The sequence below is a fragment of the Triticum aestivum genome, chromosome 5D (genome assembly GCF_018294505.1).
Source record: "Triticum aestivum cultivar Chinese Spring chromosome 5D, IWGSC CS RefSeq v2.1, whole genome shotgun sequence".
Lineage (NCBI taxonomy): Eukaryota > Viridiplantae > Streptophyta > Magnoliopsida > Poales > Poaceae > Triticum > Triticum aestivum.
Genome location: NC_057808.1, coordinates 533168895 through 533188290, shown reverse-complemented (window position 1 = coordinate 533188290; position 19396 = coordinate 533168895). Strand labels below are relative to the sequence as shown.

Below are 19396 nucleotides of genomic sequence, written 5' to 3'. Positions count from 1 at the left end.
CTCTCTTCCACCTTGGCCCATTAAGGCCCATTAACTCCCGGGGGCTTCCGGTAACCTCCCGGTACTCCAGAAAAATGCCCGAACCACCCGGAACCTTTCCGGTGTCCAAACATAGCCTTTCAATATATCAATCTTTATATATCGACCATTTTGAGACTCCTCGTCATGTCCGTGATCACATCTGGGACTCCGAACTATCTTTGGTACATCAAAACACATAAACTCATAATATCGATCGTCACCTAACGTTAAGCGTGCGGACCCTACGGGTTCGAGAACTATGTAGACATGACCGAGACTCACTTCCGGTCAATAACCAATAGTGGAACCTGGATGCTCATATTGGTTCCTACATATTCTACGAAGATCTTTATCGGTCAAACCGCATAACAACATACGTTGTTCCCTTTGTCATCGGTATGTTACTTGCCCGAGGTTCGATCGTCGGTATCTCAATACCTAGTTCAATCTCGTTACCGGCAAGTCTCTTTACTCGTTTCGTAAATCATCATTCCGCAACTAACTCATTAGCCACATTGCTTGCAAGGCTTATAGTGATATGCATTACCGAGAGGGCCCAGAGATAGCTCTCTGTAACACAGAGTGACAAATCCTAATATCGATCTATGCCAACCCAACAAACACCATCGGAGACACCTGTAGAGCATCTTTATAATCACCCGGTTACGTTGTGACGTTTGATAGCACACTAAGTGTTCCTCCGGTATTCGGGAGTTGCATAATATCATAGTCATAGGAACATGTAAATCATGAAGAAATCAATAGCAATAAACTAAACGATGCTAAGCTAACGGATGGGTCAAGTCAATCACATCATTCTCTAATGATGTGATCCCGTTCATCAAACGACAACACATGTCTATGACTAGGAAACTTAACCATCTTTGATTAACGAGCTAGTCAATGTAGGCATACTAGTGACACTCTGTTTGTTTATGTATTCACACATGTATCAAGTTTCCGGTTAATACAATTCTAGCATGAATAATAAACATTTATCATGATATAAGGAAATATAAATAACAACTTTATTATTGCCTCTAGGGCATATTTCCTTCAGCTGGCCCCTGTGATCTATCTTAGGGGCGTTGTGGGTGAGGGTGCAGGTTCGCCGGAAAAATGGATCATGACCGGGGTTAGAGGGATGGCCACTTGCCGGTGAAGCTACCCTATTATCTATCTTAGGAGGACACGACAATAGGTGGCGGTTGGGGGGAGGCGATGGCAGCAGGCGGCCGGTTAGTCCGGTGGTAGATCGGCGGTTCCAGAAAGAAGATGAACAGTAAAATCAGTTGGAGGTTGAAGAAGCTCATCTGGTCGTCCATCTTGCATCCGACAGCTCACAACGGAACTACTGACCAAAATTGAATTTTCAGCCACCTGACATCTAGCCAATCCCATACTTTTTTTAGTTTGTTCCTATTTGGTCTGCAAGCTACTCGTTCATACAAATGCATGTCTCGTAAGAAACTCTAATTACAGGATCAACCGGGACCAATGGACACACCAGATGCAAACCGAGCCTCTTCCTTTCTTGGTATGGGGGCCTACATATATATGTACACAAAAGAAACAGAGTAAATGCTTGGTTTTCGTCCATGTGGACATTATGCAAACCAAACAACACCTAAGGCTGGCCATAGTGGGGGTAACATAAATAGTATCATGTACTTGAGACTCGTAAAATGCTTATGCGGCAGGGAATTAAAGAAGAGAGAGATGACAACTATGTGTCATGCATCGCAATAAATGAGACTACCTATGATACTAATCTATGATATTATGCACTATAGATGTAGTATTATACACTAGTATTATATGCATGCAGTGGCGGAGCGTGACAAGGAACTAAGAGGGGGTCAATTTCAAACTAAAGGAAAAATATGTATGAAAACAAGAGCTGTAGCGTGCAGATTGGAGGACCGCGGCGGCAGCAAGCAGCCGGCGCGGTGGGCAGGAGGCCCGCGGCGGTTGGTAGCCAGCACAGTAGGCCGGCTGGTGGCAATGGTTGGCTATCAAAGACCTAGAACTAAATCTGTATGGTCCATGGAGGCGAGTCGGAAGAAGTTTTGGTAGATTATATTCAACGGTAAGGAGGAGGGACGAGCGTAACATTGGACGACGGGAGGCTGATAGGTGCTTTGGGCTGGGACGTTTTCTACACTGGTCTACTCAGTCCATTATTATTAAATTTATATATTTACACAAGTTTCTATTATTATTAAATTTATATATTTACACAAGTTTCTATTATTATTAAATTTATGTATTTACACAAGTTTCTATACCGACGGTCAAAGTTTGCGTGTGCATGATTGATTTCATACACACGACATGGTTGATGGTTATACGATTGAGATCTCTTCTAGCCTCAGATATGATTGTTTGGTACGGTGGGGTTGTTCCATATAAAATATAATCTATCTTTCATGATCGGATGGCTAACCGTTAGTTCCATTGGCATTCAAGCAATTATCCAATGTACTATACTACCATGTAGGCCCGATGCTCCATCCGTATTCCTGTAGAACTCGATTAACGTTTATGTTTTTACTTCTTCTTATTTATAGCATGCATGCATGTTACTCATCTGTACCAATGCATGTCTCGCAAGAACACTTTAATCGCGGAACCAATGAGGACCAATGCATGCACCATAAGCCTCTTCCTTCCTTGGCATGCAGGTGTAGTTATATGTAGAAAAAATAACCGAAGGAAGACTAGTTGGTTTTCTGTCTATGTGGACATTATGTCCACTAAGTAGAAAATAATCGCCTTAGAGCAAGTGTCAAATTTAGATATTTAAAAACACTTATATACCAACGCTCAAAGTTGTATGTGCATGAATGATTTCATACACATGACATGGTTGATTGAGAGTATATATGCATGTTGGTTTGGCGTGGTCTACTCAGTCATACGATTCAGATCTCTCCCGGTCTCACATATGGTTGTTTTTGCGCTGGGATTTTTCCTGTATAAAATATATTCTGCAATATATGATCGGATCGGTAACAGTCGATTGGCTCTATCCAAGCAATTATCCACCGTATATGTAGGTATGATGCTCCATCCGTCTCCCTGTAGAGTTGTGGCACCTCCTCCCGGAGAAGTGTCATCAACCACACACGCTCACCAATGAAAGGCCTGCTTCCTACAGGAGAGCTTCGAGTCGCACTGCTTGTTTGACCACGATGCAATCCCAGCCTGATGGAGCCCTTATCTAGATCGAATTCCACATGCCCGTGTCTTTCCAATCATTCGAGCTACTATTTCTAGCGGCCGGTGCACCATGCATGGGCGCTCCCCACGCGGAGCCTGAGCTCCCCACTGCAAACGAGCAAATGTCGATAGCTGCAAGAGACCAACAAAGAGATTTCTCTCTCTCAAGATTTGCATAAAGAAACTTGCATCGTAGAGCATCTGCTGCCGGACGCCTCGAACCCACCTTATATGTCCGGACGAGCCGCCTAGTCACGATTTTATGACCCAGACGACCCACTCAAATGGCCCTTAAACGCCCAGACTGACCGGCACCTCTCATATCCACCTAAATATGAGGCGGATATGGGGGCGTCCGGGCGCGCCTACCATGTCGAACCGGCCCACGCTAGCCCACTCAACCCCACATAAGTTTCTTCCCATCCGCTCTTCGAACAAAACCCTAGCCACTTCGCTCCTCTGCCCTCTGCTCCCCTCCGCCACCCAAGCTCGTCTCCGACTCCTTCCGCTCGTCTCCGGCATGGCGGGCAGCGGATCCGAGTCCTTCACCTCCAGATCTGTCGGCCCCGAGCTCATCCCACGCGGCCCCGAAGAGGAGTTGGCCGTCCGGCTTGCACTCCTTCCGTTGGAAATCCATTGCTTCCGCCCAAATGACGCATGGATCCGGCGCTAGGCCAGTTGTAGTTGCCTCGCCGGAGGCCGTGCGGTCCGTCTGGCGTCTGAACGCACTGGCGGACACGCAACCCCTCCGTTGGCGCGCCGAGCATGAGGAGCTCAAACATATAAATTATTTTAGAAACAAAACCATAATCTAAAAGATATGGATGATTAGGGCATCTCCAACGATAACCCGCAAAAAACCTCCCGCATCCGTCCGCGTACAGGGGGGACCAGTCCGCGGACATGGATGTGGGAGGTCGACATCCAACGCTAGCCGCATACTTTTCAAACTATTTTTTAGCAAACCAAATAAAATTCATGCAAACACGGCCGAATTTCGTACAAACATGACGGATTTCATACAAACACAGCGGATTTAACTATATTTCAAACATTTAGAATAGAAAAAAGACCTGCCCTTAAACCTAACTTACGGCGGCGGCACCTGGCGTCCAAGCCTGTGTCGTCCTCCTTCCGCCGTCTCCATGAGCACCGGTGATAAGACCGATGAAGTGAAGGTGCGGTCTCCGGCGAGGAAGAGTAGACCACGAGAGACAGACCAGCCCACATGGGACACAAGGCACCGCCGCCTCCCGTGGCTTACTCATCCTCGGAGGAGTCTGTGCCTTGTCCGTCGCCAGTGGTCGTGAGGTCCACGAGGGAAATGATGAAGCCTTGGCTGTCAGTTGTCCCACCGGACCAGCTGATGGTTCGTCGACGGCGCGTAGTAGGCGTAGTTGGATATATGAACCATCTGGAACTCGAATTGCAAGATATATGAATGATGGGCTGGTTAAAACAATTTACAAAGAAGCACGCAGAAGGCATTTTGTCGTAAAAAAAGCATGCTGAAGGTGAAAGTGCCTTTCTGCTCCCGAGCTCAAATGAGCTCGGTGAACAGTAAAATTGAAAAAAAAATCAAAAAAAATCAAAAAATTCCAATTTTTTTTAGAGAAACATTGACAAAAGTTCTAAGTGCTTGCAAAAATTCATCATGGAATCACATTCCTGTAAGGCTTGGCAAAAAAAAAACAAATTCAGTGCTCCAAAATGCTTTTGAAAGTAGCATTTTCAGAGTACTGATTCTGTTTTTTTACCACGCCTTTCAGGAATGTGATTACGTGATGAATTTTTGCAAGCACTAACTTTTGTCAATGTTTCTCCCAAAAATAATTTGGAATTTTTTCGATTTTGTTTCGATTTTACTGTTCACCCGAGCTCAAATGAGCTCGGGTGCAGAAACTCTGCGTCCCGCTGAAGGCATGTTCCATGGACGATGGCTATATCCACGCTTTTCAGACTTATTTTCTTTCGACTTCTGCTCAGTTTATGAGCTACTTTGGACCTTAAGACTTTGTTACCCTTTTTTTTAATAATATGGCTGCATGCATCGATTGATGCAGAGGCCGGGGGTTATCCTCCTTTTCAAAAAAAATATATGCAGATCCTTTCACAGTTGGGAGGAGCCTGCCTGAAATTAGCTGATTTACATTAATCAATTCTCACTTTCTCAGCAAACAATTGGCGAACAAGGTTCTATGCATCATGTGGCTTAATCTCTATTCTAGTAATGCATGCATGATGAACAATGCTCTTCTATAATTAACAAGAAGGCTCCTGGGAGAAACAAAGGGATCGCATGAACAAAAATTATATGACAACACCACAAGCTTTTTTCGATTTCATTCATTCATAGTCCTTGTGATTAATCAAGAAAACTATCAACATGGTTGTCAACCAGGGCAAAAAAGAAGCCAGCTCTTGAAATGAGTGAACAACCTTGATACTTTGCTACATGAAATAGATGCAATTTTACCTTAAGCTCTCGCAGAGGCGCCCTCTGCCGGCCTGAACTCCACGAGCTCCTTGAAATCCAGCCATGGCCGCTCCCACACCTCGGCTTCATACATCTTCTTTGCCCCGCCTTCATTGACCTGAATTGTAATGTAATACATCATACCTGCAACAGCTTCTTGCTTCAGCCTCACCACTTTCTCAAACTCCACCAGAGCATTTTTTTAGATGAAGAGGGAGGCTCCCCTCCCCGGTTCCATTACTCAGAATGAAACCACAGTGAACCAAATTCGTTTACAGCAGCTCACTAAGAGGAGCAGTTCAGGCAAAGAATAAAGTACTTAAAAGAAAGCTAAGAAACACATTCTACATATGCTTAGATCATGCGACACACAGGCTAGAAATCGAGAGCTGTTTTTCAGACTGAAATCTCCGGAGCTGGGTCTGCTTCCATCTCGCAGGACTTCCTGAACTTGAAAGGCGGTGCTGTTGCTACTTGTGGTGACCAGCAGGCCAGGGTCGAAACCGGTCTGCTCAGCATGCTTTTGCTCTTCAGGTCTTCCCGCTTCTTTAGGGATTGGAAGCTCCAGTCATCCTCCGAGATCTTCAGCTTATCCCAGTGGTCTACCACCCCATCTCTCGCGAAGCCCTTCAGCATTAGCCACCCGTTATCCTCAACGGCTGCTGGGAGAACGCTGCTAGCGCTGTCAGGAACTCCTCCAGTCTTGCCCTGCCACTTTCCGGAGCCAGGATCGCCCAAAACTTGAGCATTTTGAGGATCAGTCTCCATACCTGGATAATAGAAGTCCAAATGGTGTTGTTAAAGATTATAGAGTTCCTATACTTCCACACACACCACAGGACTGCTGACGAAACAGAATTTAAGGCTGAGTTTCTCTTGTTATAGATTCAGAATCTGGCTACAGATTCAAAGTCAGTCCCTATTGGGACTTTGAAGTGGTCAGACACGAATGACCAGATATTTTTTGCCACAATACAGTCAAAAAACAAGTGAAAATTGGTTTCACACTCAGAGCAAAAGACACACTCGAGGGGTTTAATGATGTGTCTTTTCCTTAGATTATCTCTGGTCATTAATTTATCATAGCAAAAAAGCCACAGGAAAACATGAATTTTAGGGGGCACATAAAGTTTCCATACCGCAGGGATGAAAACCGGTTGCACTCCTCTAAAGTTTTATCACATGGTACAGTGAGCTCGAAGAGTAAACCCCTTTACTCTCTAGCTGCCAAATCAGTGAGTCTATGTCTTCACTGAAGGTAATGCTCCCAGCAATCTCAAATAGCTGGTACCATTGCTCCATGAGCATGCTATCAAAATTCCTCCTGAAGGTTAATTTGAGGGTTTCTCCATCCCAAACCACCTTAATAGTTTTAGTTTGCTCATTGCATACCATGTAAACATGCCAGAACTGGGTAGCCAGTGGTGATGTCCCAAACCAGGTATCTTCCCAGAATCTGATCCTCTATCCATTGCCAACTTTCCATCTAAAGCCAAACTTTAGGTTTTGGATGATGGATTGAAAACCCTTCCAACACCTGGAAGAGTTTGGGGTGGGGTTGACAGCAAACAGATTAGGTTTCCCACTCAAATATTTTTGCTCTATAATAGATTTCCAAGGTTTTACTCCTTCCTCATAGTATCTTTTGACCCAGGAGCCTAGTAGACAAGTATTCACCTCCTGGAGGTTTGGAATTCCTAGGCCTCCAAAGTCCTTCTTCATACAGATTTTCTTCCAACTAGCAAGGTGAAGCTTCCTATGTCCTTCAAAATCATTCCACAGGCAGTTAGCCATTTGGGAATTGATCATGTCAATGGCCCATTTGGGGAATTTGAAGAAGGAGAGCAGATAAATTGGGATACTACTAGGCATGCTTGGATCAGCACTAGCCTGCCTTTATAGGAAAGAAGTTTCCCTCTCCATCCAGCAATCCTCTTCATAATCTTATCTATAAGGGGTTGAATATCTTCTCTTCTAAGTTTTTCATAGTGGAGAGGGATCCCAGATATTTGATGGGGAAACCACCTTCAGTGCATCCCAAAGTTTTCACGAAATAGACTGTTTCACTCTCATCCATGTTAATAGGGATCAACTCACTTTTGTTATAGTTGATCCTCATCCCAGAAACTTGCTCAAAGCAGTTCAGGACTATCTTAAGATTACCAGCATGCTCTATATTTTTATCTAGAAAGAGTATGGTGTCATCTTCATATTGAAGGCAGATGATCCCCCCTGGGCAGACTTCAGGGCAAAGCCCTGCAATCATTTCCTGGTTTGCAACTTTTATCAACATCCTAGTAAGGGCATCTACTACTAGGTTAAACAGCAGTGGGGAAATGAGGTCTCCCTGTCTGAGCCCTTTCCCAGTGAGAAACAAGTCACCTTCACTGTTGTTCACCTTGACACCAATGGATCCCCCATGGGTAATCCGTTTGATCCAATGGGTCAATTTCCTCCCAAACCCTCTAAATTTGAGGAGCTCCTGCAGGAATTCTAGGTTGACTTTGTCAAGGCTTTTTCATAGTCTAATTTAAGCACCATACCTTGTCTCCTGCTAGAATGGACTGAATTAAGCACCTCATGTGTTGTAACTACACTTTCTAGAATAAATCTACCTTTCAAGAAGGCAGATTGGTTGGTAGCTACCAGCCTTTGCAAGATTTTTGAAAATCTATTTGTGAGTACTTTGGTGAAAATTTTGAAGCTACTCCCTCCGTCCGAAAATACTTGTCATCAAAATTGATAAAAAGGGATGTATCTAGAACTAAAATACATCTAGATACATCCCCTTTTATCCATTTTGACGACAAGTATTTCCGGACGGAGGGAGTACAATTCAAGAGGTTGATGGGTCTAAACTTTTTCATGGAAGAAGCATCTGCTTCTTTGGGAATCAAAGTTAACATAGCAAAATTAAGCCTATGTATAGCAAATCCCCCTCTGTGGAAGTCTGAAAACATATCCATCAGGTCTTTTTTCACTAGCTCCCAAAAATGCTGATAGAAAAAGAAAGGCATCCCATCAGGACCTGGTGCTCCATCAGAATAAGAGTCAAAGACAGCTTTCTTGACTTCTTCTTCTTCTTCAGAAAAGGTAGCTTCTAGAGCCTCATTCTCTTCAGGAGTTACCTTTTCTCCTTCAGAGAAAAAGTTGGGGTTCATTTTAAAGCCATTCCTATCCTCTTTCTTGAACATGTTTTTATAAAAATCACTAGCAATTTTAAGCAACTCTGCATTATCAGTGACAGGGCCCTCAGGGCCATCCAGAGAGTGGATAATTATTTTCCTTCTTCTCTGGTTCGCCACTGCATTAAAATATGCAGTGTTCCTGTCACCTTCCTTAATCTCTCTATCCCTAGATCTCTGTTTTGCCTTAACTTCCTCTTGTAGTCATATTTTCTGAAGTTTAGAGTGGATAAATCTGCGCCTTGAAAATTCAGCTTCAGAGAGGGTTAAGGTCTTAGCTCTGATATCTAGTTTATCATATTCCTCTAAGAGGATTTTTTATATCTTCTAAGTTGTGCTTCCTCATTGGAACTCTACCCTTTGGTGATTTTCTTGAGCTTTCTAATCTTAATTTGCCAGCTCTCTATATGAGAAGAGGTGTGGGTAGGTTCATTCCAAATTGTGGTGACTAGGTTGGAGAAATATTCTCTTAGGAGCCACCACTTCTCCATTTTATAGCTACTGCATCTAGGGTTTTGGTTTAGACCAGATTCCCAAACCATAGGAACATGGTCACTTCCACATTTAGGCAAAGCCCTACAGGATGCTAGAGGAAAGATCTTATCCAACTCAGTATTACAAAATAACCTATCTACAGTGGACGATCAGATCCACCTGGTTGTTAGCCCATGTGAATTTCCTGCTGGATAATTTAATCTCAAGCAGGCTCCAGATCTCAATCCAGGCATTAAAGCTATCACTCCACCTATGGTTAATGTTACCATTACTCTTATCTCTGGCATATCTGACCAAGTTAAAATCCCCCCTACAAGGCTGGGAAGGGGATCCTCTAGGAATAGGGAATGGAGTTCAGAAATGAAACTCTCTTTTCCTTCTTCATAAGGGGAACCACAGACAGTAATAACCCTAAAAGGTGTAACAACATCTTTCCTCCTCATTACACAACTAACAAAGGACTCTAGATTAGACCAAGAAAGAACTTCAAGGACATCTAAATCCACTCCCATCAGGATGCCTCCAGTAGATCCCTGGGCTGGCAGGTGGTGCCAGGAAAAGTTTCTATTTCCTACCAAAGATTTCAAAAAGGAGTCAGAGAACTCCTCTTTTTTTGTTTCTTGAAAACCAACAATGGATGCATAAGTCTTAGCCATGGTTTCCAAGATCTGAGTTTTCCTACCAGGGGCAGCAATCCCTCTAACATTCCAGAACAAGGCATTCATGTTATAAGCCTAGTTTTGGGGTGCTTGCCCCTTCTATTTTTACACACCAGGTACCAGAGTTCACTAGAGTTAGCCTCTGCATTATCACCGCTAGCCATTTTAGGTGGGGTGGTGAAATCTGATTCAGAACTTTCAGTTCTGTCAGGAATCAAAAACCCTCAACCATCATGACTTATTAAATTGCTAGTAGTTTCAGCATCTACTTCTACTTCTAAATTTACATCTACACCAATTTTATTGGCAATGGAAAGGAAATTTGGATTGTTGAAAAGAGAGAAGGGTTTGTTTTTCTTACCATCTCTGTTTGCTCCCATATCTTGTGTGTTCTTGAACTGCTGTGCCTTCTGAAGGATACTCCTGGTGTCTCCAGCCACTCTAGCACTCAACCTGGGGGCTTGGATGGGTCCCCAGGTTTTTGCTTTGTTACCTTGCTGTTGGATTGGGGGGAACTCCTCCTCATAGCTCAGGTAACTATCATCAGCTACATTCTCAGCATTGTTATCAGGCAGTTGCAGGGCCTCCATTGACATGTCCTCTTCACCATCATCAGTGCTAATCTCATTATGTTCCCAGCTTTCCATTTCCCTCAGTAAACTGAAGCCATCATCCAGGTTCCCATCTGTTAAGAGGAGATCAAGAGCACTCCTCCTAGGGTTTTGCAGAGAATCTGGCAACTTGTTCTTCAAGAGAGTAGTTGGTGTGTGAGGTTCCATGTCATCTTGACAGGGGTCTTGTGAGGTCTTTTTAGTCACCCCACCACTAGAGCTAGTCCTAGAGCCATTGTGTGAGCCTTTAGAACTTTAATGTGAAGCAGTATCATCACCATTTTTGCTGTTGTAGGTCTTGTCAGCTCCTCCATTTTGATGATCACTCGTGGGTTGCTCCTGCCTCAGCTCTTCTACATCAGCACTTGGTGGCTCCACTTCTACTTGGATTCCGTACAGCTTCCCATGGATTCCAAACACTCTTTCCCTTGGTACTTTGTTGTGATCCTTACAAGCTATTTTGACCCTGACAGTCTCATAGAAGCTCTGAAAATTTTGTTGTCAGTCAACATCTAGCAACACTCCAAAGGTGGATGTGATTTGGTCAAGCAATGACCATTCACACCATTTGGGGTTCAGTTTCCTCAGCTTGATCCAGACTTTCCGCAGCTCATCGTCAGCATGAACCTCACCTTTCCACACTTCCACATTCACTATAGTGTTATCCTTAGACAGTCCAAAGCAGGGGTATCCAGCAACTTGTTCAACATCAATTTCAGGTGGGAATTTGACCAGAAAAGACCACTCATCCAGTGCATTGATGGGCCATGGCCAATTTGTCTTGTAGATGCTGGCAAACTCTGTTGCTAGCTCCTGCTTCGTGACTTCACCAGACTCCACAAACACAATCCCTACATTCTTCAACCACCCTGTGTGTTGGACATTCACATCAGGGGCATCCAGGTGGTAGAACCCCAGCCCTGGTGCCGCACTCCCAACAAATTTGGCTGTTGAGTGAGGCTTCTTCCTTACTGGGCAATCTTCTACTTTGTGGTTGATCATTTTGCAGATGAAACAATTCCTGGGCTTCGTACACTTGTCTTTGTGGTGCCCAAGGTCACCACAAATGTAACAAGGACATCAGACCCGGATTAGCTGCCAGAGTTCTCTGATTCCCTTCCTTGCTCTTCTTCTGCTGGTTCTTGGCTTGAGATCTGATCTGTTGCTGGCCTCTATTATGGCCCTCACCTTGGGTTCCCCTTGTCCACCGGACTGCCCTTGCATCAGCTGCGGGGGAGCGAACCACTGCTGCTGCGGGCCTCCCCATTGCGGAGGGTAAGGTCCAGGGAACTGACCTGGGAAGGCCCAAGGCGGCGGTGGACCTTGGAAACCGAAACCGAAGAACGGCTGCTGTGGCGGCATCCCGCTCCCCTGGTTATTGTGCTGCTGGTCCGGAGGCCAATTGTTCAACGGGTCTCCTCTTCCTCCACGGTTCTTGGTCCGGCCACGCCCTCTCCCTCCATCTGCCATGGTGTCTGGATCGGCGGCGGCGGCAGTCGCTGTGTAGTGGTTGGTTGAAGGAGGCGGAACCCTCGTTTCCCCATCCCTCTCGCACCCTTTTATAGCCTCCCACAGCTGACGGTATCTCCCCTCTGCCTCATCACCATGAGCATCTGGCATCTTGGTGGGCGAGCTGGCTGACGCGTCAGCCTTGGCAGAGCTTTGAAACTTGGCGGTTTTCCTTCTGCTCACGCACCTGAATCCACCTAAGGCTTTCATGATTAGCAGAGCCTCTGCTCTGGCGCCCTGCTTCATCACGGAATCTGCTACTGGGATGAGATCAAGCTCGCTGCCAAAGCGAGGCTCTCCTGTGGCTGGAGTCTCCAGAAAGCCTCCCAGCGGATCCGCCTCTCTCCTTGGCGAATCCCTCAAGCGCCCAGGAGATCACCTCCGCTGTCGGTGTCGATCTGCTTGCCGTAATCAGCGATAGCTCGTGGTCCGTAGCAAATGCCATGATCCTGGTCATGAGCTTTTGAGCCGAATCACGCCCCTCCTTGGGATCCTCATCGCTGCTGACCCTCGTAGCATCAGCTCTGAGATCTCCTCTTCATCTCGATTCGGAGTCCCTGAATCTGCCTCTTCTCCCTCCTCTCTCATGGTGGGTGGGTGTGTTCGGGGGCATGGGCTCCTGCAGCGTATCCCTCCAGTCCCCCTCCACCGAGAAGATACACTCGGCCGCAGCGCTGTGCATCCCCTGACTGGCCCGACAATGCTCATGCACTGCACAGTAGCGGCCCTCGTCAGTCGATTTTGTTCTATTGGCAACCTTTTCTTTGAGATTCAGGCGCTGTAGCTGCAACATTCCAGATCCGGTGTTGGGGACAGGTAAGTCCACGGATCTACCCTCAGAACTTTGGGCAGAAACCTGATGGCCCCTTCTCAATCTCGACTGGTCACTGGTGGTGAGGGCGAGAGCTGCACAGGTGCACCCGCCGGCAACACCCCCAGCACGCACTCCCACCTTAGCGCCCTCCGTGGATCCTCCAATTTCGCCTCCGCCCTCGCCCACAGCACGAATTCGGCCGGCGGTGAGTCGGGGAAGGCGGTCATCCTTGCCCTTTCCTTCGCCGTAGCCTCTTCGAAAATCTTCCTTGCCAGAATCCTCTGCTCCAAATCTGCCCTCCTCTGGCACGTCTCTGCATATTTCACCGCCGCGGCTCTGGTGCATGGATCTATCACCGCCGCCACCACCCGATCCGCTGCCTTCCATTCCTGCACGCGCTAGATCCACGCCGCGGTGGCGTCGCGGATCCTGGTCACCCGCTCCACCCAACCCGAGCCCCTGTCACCATGAGGACTCCCTGCAGAACTGGTGAAATCAATCTCACCATCTCCGGGAAGGCTTCTAGTATGTGGGGGGGGGGGGGGCTCGGGGGGGGGAAGGGGGTGCGGCTGCGGCTGCGGTCGCCGCCCGCGGTCCTCGCCGACGAGGAGGCATGCCACGAGGTGGGGGCGGTGGGATCTGCGGTGGCGTCGGCAATGGCGTGTGGGAGGCTTGGAGTCGCCGTGGTGTCGCGTGGGGGGCATCACTTCGTGGGTTCTCCCCCGAGGCGGAGGTATGGGAGGTGGTGGTGGGTTTGGTGGAGGAGGTGGCGCTGTCAGTGGCATGGGCAGCGGTGCCGGTGCAGGGTTTGGAAGCGGAGGAGGTGTGGGAGCGAGCGATGGGCTCGGAGGTGGAGCGGGCGCGGGTGGTGGTGTTGGCGCTGGTGGTGGAGGTGGATTCGAAGGCGGAGCTGGCGGCGGCATGGGTAGCGGTGGTGGAGGTGGGTTTGGAGGAGGAGCTCTCCAGCAGAGCATTTCGCAACCAAAATTGGTCCCACTAAAAACCTCCATTGCCATGCGTCGATTTCAAGATGTAATTGGGTTGTTCCTCTAGTATTATTTGCAGCAGTCGAATTTGACATAGATCGAACCGTCCGGCCGGGTGCCGAACAGAAACATACGGTCTTGTTCTTGTGCTCGGAGACTGCGAAGCGGGCGAGGTCGTCGACTCCACGATGCCTCCCACGTCGGCAGCCTTCTCTCGTGCGCTCTGCATCTGGGTCTAAATAAACGGTAGGACGAGGGTGAGTAGTAGGAGCAGGAGCAGGGCAGGGGCAGCCACTGATCGTAGGACTCGGTGTTATTTCCGCATCTCCTCGATCGGGCTCGGCCGCAGCGGCGGCGGAGGGCAGAAGATGGCTCGATTTTGCGGCGGCGGACGGTGCCGATCCGGGAAGGGATACTGCAACAATGCTAGAGAGTGTGGAAGAGAATGTCCAACGCGCGCGTATCACGACCGTCAACTCGGGATCAGACGGGTCCGAACTAGGGCGGCCCAGCTAATGACGCTGATCTGGTACTGCTGAGATAGCCAGTAGCTTTGCAGTCCAGCTATTCGTCCATGGGCAGTTGGGACGTGCCTCGAATTTGCAGATTTAGCTTAAAATCATGGCCACTGCTACGCGTCGACTGAATTCTCCTGGAAATCAGTCGGGTTGGTAGCCGTCTGATCCGCCAGGATCTGGATGCGCGTAGCCATCTGATTCAGTCAACGCAGAAACAGAAATAAAGACCGCTTTGTTCTCCTCGCGTCGCCATAACGCACAGATGTGTAAAGACCATCGCCGGCCGGGCCGATTAGGTCTCCGACGAAGAGGGCCGCGCTGCCGATTCGCGCGCCCCGCTGCAGCCGCACCCAAGTGATGCTTGCTCGCTGCGTGAAAGATACGGGTGCATCGCAGCACGCCGGGCACCTCGCCGTCGGCAGTTGCAGCACCGCGCCCTTTCGAATCAGGCAAGAAACCTGTGTGTTGCATTGCAACGCCGGGCACCTCGCTGGAAAAGCGCCAGCGGGTGCCACCATTGGAGCATCGGTGGAGCACGGTGACACAGCGCGAGCCGGTGATGGCGGATGCTGCGACACAGATTGCGGCGGCGACAACGGTTGCTGCTATGCAGCGTGCGACGACGGCGGCGAATGCTGCGACGTAGCACATGGCTGTGACAGTATGTGACGGTGATGGAGGATGCTATACGACTTACGATGGAGCGCATGGCGGCAAGGCGGATGCTGCGACGCAGTGCGCGACAGTTAGAACGGTTGCTGCTATGCAGCACGCGCGCTTCGGCGGACTCTGCGATGAAGCACACGACGGCGACGGCGGACGCTGCGATGAAGCACGCCGCGGCGACGGCGGACGCTGCGATGAAGCGCACTGTGGGAAGCTGGCGTGCCCTGCTCCGTCCCTTAGGCTGGTCATAGTGGGGGGTAACTTAGACTAGTGTCATGCATATGATACTAGTCTAAGTTACTACCTTCATAATGCAAAGTAACATAATAGTAGTATCATAGATGGCTTTATTTATTAGCTCATAGACTCATCTTGTCTTGAAAAGCGCTATGTTACATTAACATATTATGTTACCACCTCTCATCAATTACTTGCCACATAAGCAGAATTTTTTCGAAGTGCGCTATGTTAGTAGATAAGTTACTCCCACTATGACTAGCCTTAGTCGCGTCGGTGGCCGGTGGTAGCTTCGCTGCTGCTTCATTGGTCAAGAGAATGGCATACGGGAGACAGAGCGCGAGGAAAAAAGATTGTGTGGCTGTTGGAGATGGAAGGAGAAAGCGGTGAGTGGATTCCCGAGGACACGTGGTAGGAGAGAGAGGCAGCTTACGCATCGGTCTTATCAGTCGGGCAAAAACAAGTGATTTCCTAAAATCATTGCTCTCCAAACAAATGACGACCAAGGTATTATACATCATGTCATCTCTAGTAATGAATCAAGCATGCATGATGAACAGCTCTGTTACGTAATATATATGCAGGGCCCTGGGAGAAACAAAGGGATCTATGATCTATCCCATGATAAATTTTCACATTGACAACATCACAAGCCTTTTTGCAAGTTCACTCATAGTCCTTATGATTGATCAAGAAACTTCTGAACATAGTTATTTATATTCAATACAGCCTGCACGATTCAACCCCGGCAGAAAAGCAGGCATGTTACGCAACAAGGAACAGAGTTTATCCTCTGCCGGCTTGAACTCCACGAGCTGCCTGGGATTGGAATCCGGCCACGGCTTCTTCCACACCTTGGCTTCATATAGCTGCTTTCCCCAGCCTTCACTGACCTGAATTGTAATGTAATACATCCAGCCTGCAACAACTTGCTGCTTCACCTTCACCACTTTCCGGAACTCCAGCACAGCATTCTGCAACAGGAGCAGCACCAAGATCATTGATCCAACTAAAAAGAAACATTGTCACTCATGCCCAAAAGTACTGGATAATTATTGGTAATTTCAAATCCGAGAAATCTTTTTTGCTTTTTAGTTGAGATAAAATCCGCAAACTAGGAGAGCACCCATCACAGTAATTAAACATCCTACCCAAATACTCGAGGCTTCCTAACTTTTTGCGGAAAAAGTTACGGAAAAACTAACGCCCACACGTGTGGGTGTTTGCACATTGCCCACACGTCTTCACCATCACTCATTTTGCCACGTATGAACAAATGACATCAGCAGAAATCTTTTTGGTTTTCGGCTTAAAAATATTTTATCTTCTAATTAAAAAAGCGAATTAAAAATCTGTTTTCACCATTAAATCCGTCTCGACGAGATCTTCAAAACTAGACCCAATGTTGGTATGTTTCGGTGAATTTTTTTTTTGCCCAAAAGCTGCCATGATGTTTACACTGTAATTGCCATAGTGCTTAAACTAAAGTTGCCATGTGGCAATTTTAGTTTGTAGATCATGGCAATTTTAGTTTTTATGATGACAATTCCAGTACTTTGATCTTGAAAATATTTTTTTGTATGAACCATGGCAATTTTAAATGCATGTATCATGGCAATTTTAGTTTATGGTGCATGGCAAGTCTAGTTTCTTAATTCCCCGTTTTATAATATGTCAAAATTTACTTTTAAATGTAGAAGAAAATAGCTGAAACATATCATGACAACTTCAGTGTAAACATCACGACAATTCATGCGCAATAGACATGACAATTTTTAACCAAAAAAAATTCGTCGAAATATATTGATATGAGATCTAGTTTCGAAGATCTCGTCGCGAGGGATTTAATGGTGAAAACATAACTTCAATCGGATTTTTTTATTTAAAAGATAAAACATTTTAAAAACAGAAAATCTAAAAAGATTTCCACATACATGCATGCGGTGACATGGCGTAATCTGTGTGTTATAGAGCGTGTGGGCGGGTTTGGCTTCCACCACACGTGTGGGCGTTAGGGTTGTCCAAAAGTTAGGTATCAGGATGAAATCAAATCAAATCAAATTGCAGATACTCATATTATTTACAGCGGTCGACTGAAGCAACCGTCGGGCTGGTTGATGACACAGATTCAGTTTCGGTTGGACCTGACTCACGAAGAAGGACACGAGGAGAGGAGAGGGCTTACGGTGTTGCTGTTGTGCTCGGAGATGGCGAAGTGGGCGAGGTCGACGACGCCGAGGTCGTTCTCTGCCCCCGGCCAGTCCTCGATGCCTCCGTACACCTTCTCTGGCCCCGGCGGATCCTCGATGCCTCCGAGCGGTGGCGGCGCGTCTTCCGCGATCTGGTTCAGAGTAAACGGTTGGACGAGGGTGAGTAGCAACAAGAGCAGGGCCACCGATCCTAGAACTCGATGTCTCCACATCTCGATCGACCCGCCGTGGCAGAGGTTGCTGAGATTCAGCTGGGACGCTGCTGATTCTCTATGAGCAGGACTATTTATTAAGTACGTATTAAGTTCGTTGGAATTTGATTATAACTACAAAGTTGATTTTTTCTGACCGGCCGGTCCAACCACCGACGGGTTTTGCTGCACGCCGAGTTCCTGTCGTTCCGCTTCGCCGCCTGCGCCAAGCTGCCGCCGAGTTCTTTTTTTTTTGAATGGGCTAACCCCCTTTCCATTGCAAAGAACGGAAATACAAATAGTTCAAGAAACATTGAGAAGAAAAGAGAGGTAGCGAGTTCAACACACTGCTAGAAAACCCACCGCATTCGCCCGTCATCGAACAAATGCTATGGGGCCTGACAGCACCAAAATGAACTAGCCTATTACAAGCCGAGAACAACGGGGCACAAACCCAGAAACAGCTGGGGTATGAGATGAAAATAGTTCGGGCAACAAAGGCCCTGGCATGGTTATCAGTACCAGGAGACCCTGTTGGGCTGTGTTTGTTTGTGTGTGTGTGCTATGGCCCAAAGGGCCCATACCTGTAGCATATATATGTATGTATAGCAGCTGAGTAAGAGAATAGAGATTCTAGTGTTTTCCCCAACCCACTGTCTTCATGGTGTCAGAGCCCAGGCGATGGCGACCGAGATCTAGCTGCTGCCGGTGAAGTGGTGATGCAGCGGTGACGTCAGGCTGCATAGGAGGTTGTTGGGTAGTTTGTGGTGGTGCAGAACACCGGAGCCCAACTGTGGGTGTTGCGGCGGCGGGATTGGCGGACGGTGAGACGGGGAGCAGATTGTGGAGGTCGTTGGTGGTAATCGGCGGCGTGCAGCGGAGCTCCGACATCAGCCGACAAGCGTGCAGCCAGAGAATAAGCTCCAGGCACGGGCAGCAGTACCAGGCGGAGGAATACTACTGCCCAGGCAGAGGCGCTGTGCAGTTGCGGAGGCCACGGCCTGCTGCGCGCGTGCGTACAACCACTTGCAGGCCTGCGGTGCTGGGATGTGGTGGTGAAGGCAGGAAGCTGGGTGAGATCCCCTTCAGTTGTGGCGGCTAGTAGGTTGCAAGGGAGGTGCCTGGTGCGTGCTGTGTGTGGGAGCAGAGGAAAGGGGATCTGGCGAGGTAGTTAAGAGGAAGATTACTTGTTGCTTCAGCAAGTAGAGAAGAGAAGAGGAACAGCTCTGCTTGTTGCAGTGCTTGAGAAGTGAGTTCATTACTGAACCATGGGGGAGAATCAGGGGATTCAACAAGTTCTTGAAAATTTGGCTCAACTTATCACTGCAAAGGCAAGGGATGCATCATCTAGCAATGCAAATCATGCCATGTACCGAGCCGACACAGAAAATTGAGTTGATGCCAAATGACATCAAATTGAAGGGTATCAAGAATTATTTGAGCTGGTCGAGGAGGGCATTGCTGATTTTGAAGACAAAGGGACTTGAGAACATTGTTGAGGAGGAATCAACTGAGCCAGCAGATAAGACAAGTGCGGAGTGGAGGACATGGAGTACTACCAACTCATTGGTGGTGGCATGGTTGTTAAATTCTTTG

At 47.5% G+C, this 19396-nt stretch overlaps 1 protein-coding gene across 1 annotated transcript; it reads right to left on the bottom strand.

Annotated features, from left to right (window-relative positions):
- Positions 1-5720: 5720 nt before the first annotated feature.
- LOC123121126 (cysteine proteinase inhibitor-like) lies at positions 5721-17821 on the bottom strand. The gene is made up of 3 exons (XM_044541056.1): positions 17585-17821; positions 16293-16373; positions 5721-5837 (listed from the first exon to the last, which is right to left on the bottom strand). The coding sequence occupies exons 1-3, from the start codon at positions 17819-17821 to the stop codon at positions 5721-5723; spliced, it is 435 nt and encodes a 144-aa protein (XP_044396991.1).
- Between the last annotated feature and the right edge of the window lie 1575 nt (positions 17822-19396).